Here is a 7,770-nt window from a genome sequence, read left to right as displayed (position 1 = left end):
TTTTAAAAACTGCAGACAACTGAGGACTGTGCAGACATGAAGGTGTGGTATTGAACTTCAGGTTTAAACTGTGTGAAGCGTTATGAACGTTCATTTCACAACTAGATTGTATAAGGACATTGGCTGTGATGATGAGACTCACTGCATTATTTTTTCTCAGTAGTGAACTTTATGAATCCCCATCCCATTCAACAGGCACATGTTAAAAGAGCATTGTCACTGGTGTTAATGGGGGAATGTGTTCCTTCGTTGTATTGGGGCCTGTTGTGTTACACTCTTGATATTAAATTAAATGTGCCTTGGAATAGTCGCTTTTTCTTTTTCCCCAAAGTTCAAGGAATACTATGATTTTGTTGTACTCTTAACATTTTAATTTTGGGGGGCTGTGGAGAGCAGATTCATTTTGGAAAAATGGTTGCTGTGCTCTCAAAGTGAAGGAAAAAGCCATCTCATTTTTAAAAGACCTACTTTGTTCCAGCTGGTATCATAAAAGACAAGGAGACTTGATACTTATTACTTTTTGACACTTTGTCCTAGGGTATTGTAGTAGAAATTAATGTGGGACAATCTCACGGGGTGCCTGCCAGAAGATTGGGGACATAATATGTTAGAACTATCGGCTGGCCTAAGTGAGACATTTTGTGAACCAAAAAAAAGGTATAGTGACCATTTCTAGAAAATTCATATGATCATTTAGATAAATGAGGCATTATTTTCTTCATGCTTCCATCCAATCCTGGAGGTGAATTTTTTTTTCATCAGAACATTCTATAAGTCACCAATTTGAATTTTCGCTTGGTGCTAATGGAGTCTGAGATGAGTAGAAGATAAATGTTCCAGCTTGTCCCAACGTTTAAGTGCAGTTTTAACAAGGGTGACTTAAGTTCTTTCTTAATCATTCAAATCAATTGTAAGTATCTTGTATGTTTGTGCTTTAGGGAATTTGTGGGGCAGAGGGTGGGTTGAGGTGGTTTATGTGACTTTGCAGCAAGAAATCTGCTTCCAAAAATTGTGTTTTAAATTATCTTATTGTGCCCACATTAAGTCTTTTGTATTTATTTTGTGCTTTTTAAGATTTATGGCCTAACTATATTTATAGTAGGTCAAAACGTAGTTCATAAAATGTATCAATTAACATGTACTCAAATTTAGCTAGCATCTTTCTTTGCCACTTAGGTACAGTCACTTTGAGGTCTGTGGGCTTTTATTCATGTTATTGTAAAACTTTTCTCTTAATTAACAAGATAATAGATGCTTGTATGTAAAATTGAAACACTTGGAAAAAGGTAGAAATGAAAAGTGAGTGTCACTCCTGGATGTGACCTCATTCTTCCACTCTGCTTTCCAGGAGTAGTAACCATTGTTGAATTTCTTGGGTATCATCAAGATAATTTGTATGCATACACAATCATTTTATGTGTATTGATTTAAACAGATGTGGTTATACCATTACATACAAATGATTTGTAGATCCCCACCACCTTTCTTTTTTCTCTTGGGCATTTTTTAGTACATATAGTTTACTATATTTTAATGGTTACATAGTATTTCCATTTTATTAGTGAATCATAATTTATTTTAATGAATTTTTGTTCTGTAAAATTAGGCTATAAATCCAAAGTTCTTTGGGTTCTAAAAATACATTATTAATTTGGAACAAATAATGCTACATCGATTATAATCAATGTGTAATAATTCAAGTAGAATGGGGTTTTGTGTATGTGTGGTATTTTTTTTTTTCCACTTTAGTATTTTTCTGCTTTAATTTTATGGGCGAAAGATTCCTGAGTTATATTGTCCATTTTAGTCAAAATATGTCATTCATGTGTATAATGCGTACATTTTAGCCTATGTTTCAGCACATTTAAAGGGGTATGTTTTAGTATTTGGCAGTTTTCAGTTTGCATTTAATCACATTGGTAATTGTGTGCTCATTTCTGCAAAATAGCCTGCCGGACCTCCCTTCACCTCGAAATACAATGTTCATTTCTTCATTCCTTTTTTAAAATCCTTCTCTTCAAATATTTCCCATTATATTTGTTTTGTGAGTTATTTGGTTTTAGAAATGGTGTGTGTGTGTGTGTGTGTGTGTGTGTGTGTATATAATTTAAAAATTATATCAGAAACATTTGAATGAATGAAAAAAAAAAAAAAGAAACATTTGAATGAGAGGAATGACCCTGACTTTTTATTCATCTTTCAAACACTTTTTATTTATTTATTTGGTACTGGGATTAAACCCAGGCCTTTTTAATTTTTGTTTTGAAACAGGGCCTCGCTAAATTGCCCAGGCTAGCCTCATTTTTTTTAATATTTATTTTTTAGTTGTACTTGAACATAATACCTTTATTTATTCTTATGTGGTGCTGAGGATCAAACCCAGGGGCTTGCATGTGCTAGGCCGAGCACTCTACAGCTGAGCTGCAACCCAGCCCAATATGTGGCAATCCTTCTGTCTCATCCTCCCAAGTTGCTGGGGTTATAGACCTGCCCCTCCAGTCCTGACTTTCAATTATTTTGTATGTTTTGTTTCCTAAATATTTTATTTATTTATTTAGTTGTGTTGGGGATCAAACCTAAGGCCTTGCACATGCTAGGCAAGTGCTCTATCACTGAGCTACACCCCACTCCCTGTTTGCTGGGGGCAGGTGCTGAAGCTTGAATGTAGGGCCTCACATGCTAAGCATAGGTTCCACCCCTGATTATAACCCCAAGCCTTTTGTGTGTGTGTGTGTGTGTGTGTGTGTGTGTGTTATGCATCACATAAATTTTACATGAGATAATTAATAAAAATGAGATGAAATTACAGAATTTTTTTGAAAAGTGTTTTTGTTAGTGTTTGAGTTATTACTAACTTTAGAAGTGATAGTGTTATCTTAGATCAACTATTTATAAAAAGATGAGTTTTTTAAATCTTTTTTTTTTTTTTTGCAATAGAATTTTTTGGGGAGGTGATTTGGGGGGGATGCCAGGGATTGAAATCAGGGGCACTTGAACACTGAGCCACATTCCCAGCCCTTTTTTGTGTTTATTTAGAGACAGGATCTCATTGAGTTGCTAAGGGCCTTGCTTTTGCTGAGGCTGGCTTTGAACTTGAAATCCTCCTGTCTCAGCCTCCTGAGCTGCTGGGATTATAGGCGTGTACCATCATGCCCAGCTTGCTATAGAATTTTCGATGTTTTTATATCGGGTTAAGCCAGGTCATTAATGTATTTTACAGCTTTCTTTTCCTTATCTTTATTAAATTCATACAAAAGAATTTTCAGTTTAATTGCTGTATGCCTTGCAAGAAATAAAGTTGTTGCAGCATTGGTAGCCAAGTGGAAAGAATTCCACTGCCTTTGACAGTGGTGTTCATTATATCTTTTTTGTTGTTGTTGTCCATAATATCTTATTTCCTCATTGTTTGGTTTCTAAGTGCTTGTTCAGTGGAGGGTAAGTCTGAGGATGCTTATGAAAAATGGGATAAATCTGAAGCTACAGTAGCAATGAAGAAGAACACGAGCTAATATAATTGAAATATAAAAGAATAAAACCCTTGTCATGTGCTAACTTTTGAGTTTCACCTTGTACTCATTTGAGTAATGTTAAACTGGGTTTTACTGTTCCACAGATTTTTGTAAGGAAACTTACAGGCTTTTTGTTGGGTTAGAACATAAGCTGTGATAGTGAAAAGAACTTTGCCATACTACTTGAAAGAATAAGAATTATCTATCAAGTGCTCCCATTTTTAAAGTTCTAAGTCTTGATAGAATCAGATGCACTCAGAAGTAATGTATCAGGAAAGTGCATTACTACTAGAACAAGGAAAAACTAGAATTAAAATATTTTTAACCAATAAGGTCATTTTGAACTTAATTCAGTGAAAAGAATGTCATACTGTCCCTATCCACATCCCAAACTTATTATCACAGTTATATACTTCAATTAATACCTTTAAAAGTACCAGTAATTTCTGTCAATATTGCTGAGGCTGAAGTAAAGCTGTTATCAGGGCTTCTGATTTTACTTCTGCCATTGCTGTGCATGTGCTTATAGGAACTACAGTATATGGCACTAGCATTTGGAAATGGAGCTATTGAAAGTAAGGCACTCCTAATTTGGTAGACATTTTTATGTTTGCATTATTTGTCCTAAGTAATCCCTAATTGTTGTGATTCATGGTTGATCTTTTTCCACATTAGTAAAAGCTAAGCTGCATATTAGTATTAAATTTTAAAACTTATGCCCCAGTTTGGCGACTTAAGAAAATATCTATCTGATATATATATTTCATATAAAAAGTTAAATGAGACTGGGCAGCTGTGGCACATGCCTGTAATCCCAGCTACCTGGGAGGCTGAGGCAGGAGGATAACAAGTTCAGGGTCAGTTTGGGCAATTTATTAGCAAGACCCTGTCTCAAAAAATAAAAAGGGCTGGAGGTGATAGAGTGCTCCTGGGTTCAGTCCCTAGGCTGGGGAAAGAAAAAGTTAAATGAGGCATTGATGAGTGAGTAGAAAAGAGCCCCCACCCTCCACTCCCACTGCTAGGGATCAGGCCCAGGGTCTTGTACGTGCTGGGCAAGTGTTCTACCACTGGGCTACCCCAGCTCAGAAGAGTTTTAAGGCTTAAAATAGTAATACTGAAAGTGCTTCACTTAACAGAATAGGTGTATTCTTGAGAAGTATGAAATATTCGTGTGCCAGAGAATCTACTTAGTAGGAGGAATTTATATGTTTTTCCTAGCAAGGATAAATATATTTTCATTCATTTATAGGTTATTTTAGAGAAGGTATTTTAAAGAAAGTACATTTATGACTGATACTGCATGTACCTTTTCAAGAACTTTTGTTTGATAAAGCTAAGTACCTGAGTGTAGTTAATATGGTATATGCAAGATGTGTATTACTTAACTGGACTGTTTCTATTTTAAATGATATTTTGAGTTGAATAGATTATTGATGTAAAAGAAACAACAATAAAAAAAGGCTTTTTGGGTACTCTCTGTATAGGGGTTATTTTTGCTGGTGTATAGGCAAAATACTGACATACAGAAGATGGACATGTTCCAGAAAAGAAGATGGTAATTATAGGGTGGCATTTATTGTGAAGTAGTTATGTTCTGTATGTGTTATATCTACTGCTGTAGTAATGCAAAGAAGGTTATAGAGAGTTTTATCTTCATTTTGTGATGGTTGGCTCTTTCCTTTGCAGCCAAACAGGCAAAAAGTTAATGGCGAAGTGTCGAATGCTTATCCAGGAGAACCAGGAGCTTGGAAGGCAACTGTCCCAGGGTCGTATTGCACAGCTTGAAGCAGAGTTGGCTTTACAGAAGAAATATAGTGAGGAACTTAAAAGCAGTCAGGATGGTAAGGGGTTTTTTGAAAAGTTTGCTTAACTTTGCACTGGCTTTAAAACACTGCCAGGCATGATCACATAGGTTAGATTCTGTGCATGCTGTTCTCTGTCTGGTTATATAAAATTATGAATGAAACATTTTTAGTTAAGTCAAAAAACAGCCATTTAATTTTAGGATTTTTCCTCCCTCTTCTAATTGCTTACTCCACAAATTGCATAAGAAATTTTTTTTTTGTTTGGTGGTTAAAAGGTGTATCTTTAACCACTTCTTGGTAAGAGTGAATCTTAGAAATGTTTAGCAATTTCCAGTAGTCTGAAAAGAATATAATTTTATCTATCAGGGTCCTAGTGAATAAGAGATTTAATATTTAAATTTGCTTAAAAAGAAAAAAAAATTGCTAAGACAACCCAAGTTTAATAGTTAGCCACTATCCTCTTTGGGGCAAGTAGAGGTGCATCCAGTGCTCTTTCTCCTGTTTGTGAAGAGGACTGATAGTGAGGCACATAGCCAAACTGAACATTTAAACTGAGGGATACCATATCTGATGGTTAATTGCAAAGAGAATCAGTGGCCAAGTACTACCTTTACAACTACCTTTTAGTTGGGCACAGTGGCGAACACCTGTAATCCCAGTGGCTCCAGAGTCTGGGACAAAAGGATCATATGTTTGAGACCTGTCTGGGCAACTTAGTGAGACCCTGTTTCAGAATTAAAAAAGGACTGGGGTTAACTTGTACTACTTGTAAACATGTTAACTAGGAGATTTTTATATATTAGTGAGGGACTTTGTTTTCCCAAAGTCTTAAAAACTTAACAGACGTGTATTTGGGGGTGGGGTATGGGTAAAGGGAATTGAACTCAGGGCATTTGGCCACTGAGCCCCATCCCAGCTTTATTTTGTATTTGTAGACAGGATCTCATTGAGCTGCTAAGCACCTCACCTTTGTTGAGGCTGGCTTTGAACTCGTGATCCTGTCTCAGCCCCCTGGGCCGCTGGGATTACAGGTGCCATGGGGCCCAGCTCGGACATGTGTATCTTAACTAGTCTCCTAGTAGTATTTTATGTGATTTTGTTCTTATATGTGAAGCAGTCTTTGGTAACAGCACAGACCTCTTAAGAGAATTAAAGAAACATACTGTCCCGAGGACTGGACCTACTGTGGAGTTAAGACACTGACTAAGAGGGTGAGGAGTAAGGGGATTGGCTGTGGTGAACCCACAGGTAAATGTGGGTCATATTTTTCAGGCTGTAACCAGCTATGTGTAGCAGGATGGCTTGAATCATTTGCAGCTCGGTTCTTTAATATATTACTTAAAGTATCCAATTTGCCCCCACACTCATTTCTGAATGGCTATTTTAAAATTCCAAGTAAAAATTTAAAATGTGTTGTGGTATTAGCATCATTGTTTCTTAGCTGGTCTTGGTGGCACACACCTGTAATCTCAGCCACTCAGGAGGCTGAGGCAGGAAAATCGAAGTTCGAATTCAGCCTGGGCAACTTAGCAAGACCTAGTCTCAAAGTAAAAAATAAGAAGGGCTGGGGATGTAGCTCAGTGGTTAAGTGCTCCCCAGTACCTCAAAAAAGAAAGAAAGTTGTATTTCTTTACTTAGTATTTATTGACTGCTTGGCTTTATGACTTTATTGAGAAATATTTTAAAATATTTTAAGAGATATTAAAGTAGGTTTGACTCTCCTTTGCACAGAACTAAATGACTTCATCATACAACTTGACGAAGAAGTAGAAGGTATGCAGAGTACCATTCTAGTTCTTCAGCAACAACTGAAGGAGACGCGCCAGCAGTTGGCTCAGTACCAACAGCAGCAGTCTCAAGCCTCAGCCCCAAGTACCAGCAGGACTACATCTTCTGAACCTGTAGAACAGGCAGAGGCCACAAGTAAAGACTGCAGTCGTCTGGCAAATGGACCAAGCAATGGCAGCTCCTCCCGTCAGAGGACGTCTGGGTCTGGATTTCACAGGGAGGGGAACACAACAGAGGATGACTTTCCTTCTTCTCCAGGGAGTGGTAATAAGGCCTCCAACAGCTCAGAGGAGAGAACTGGCAGAGGAGGTAGTAGTTACGTAAACCAACTCAGTGCGGGGTATGAAAGTGTAGACTCTCCCACGGGCAGTGAAAATTCTCTTACACATCATTCAAATGACACAGACTCCAATCATGACCCTCAAGAGGAGAAAGCAGTGAGTGGGAAAGGTAACCGAACTGTGGGTTCCCGCCACGTTCAGAATGGCTTGGACTCAAGTGTAAATGTACAGGGTTCAGTTTTGTAATATTTTTCCAGCAAATTTTTATACAGTGTCATTTAATTTGGGAGAGGATACTGTCCAGAAAATTGATGCATACTTTTTGTCACAACTTGCCTTTTTATGGGTGTGTTTTTGTTTTGTTTGATTCTTTTCTTTTTCCCCTTT

At 37.2% G+C, this 7,770-nt stretch overlaps 1 protein-coding gene across 2 annotated transcripts; it reads left to right on the top strand.

The window, feature by feature from the left end:
• Positions 1-6: 6 nt before the first annotated feature.
• On the top strand, positions 7-7,764 carry LOC107153121 (WT1 associated protein). Of its 2 annotated transcripts, none has more exons than XM_015498625.2 (3): positions 7-657; positions 5,196-5,350; positions 7,046-7,764. In XM_015498625.2, exons 1-3 carry the CDS (start codon positions 557-559, stop codon positions 7,627-7,629), a joined length of 840 nt encoding a protein of 279 aa, XP_015354111.2. In that variant the 5' UTR covers positions 7-556; the 3' UTR covers positions 7,630-7,764. The 2 variants fall into 2 exon arrangements, with proteins under 2 accessions (XP_015354111.2, XP_048661848.1); XM_048805891.1 differs by lacking the exon at positions 7-657 and adding an exon at positions 689-910.
• Positions 7,765-7,770: the final 6 nt, after the last annotated feature.

The sequence above is a fragment of the Marmota marmota genome, unplaced genomic scaffold (assembly GCF_001458135.2).
Source record: "Marmota marmota marmota unplaced genomic scaffold, marMar, whole genome shotgun sequence".
Lineage (NCBI taxonomy): Eukaryota > Metazoa > Chordata > Mammalia > Rodentia > Sciuridae > Marmota > Marmota marmota.
The sequence above is the reverse complement of the archived record's forward strand: the minus strand, read 5'-3'. Positions and strand labels throughout refer to the sequence as shown.

Excerpts from the sequence above, each read along its gene's own strand:
- LOC107153121 (XM_015498625.2), top strand. The coding sequence starts at position 557 with ATGTGGGACAATCTCACGGGGTGCCTGCCAGAAGATTGGGGACATAAT. Across the intron at positions 658-5,195 it reads TTTTGTGAACCAAAAAAAAG|CCAAACAGGCAAAAAGTTAA; the intron begins GTATAGTGACCA and ends TTTCCTTTGCAG. Across the intron at positions 5,351-7,045 it reads ACTTAAAAGCAGTCAGGATG|AACTAAATGACTTCATCATA; the intron begins GTAAGGGGTTTT and ends TCCTTTGCACAG.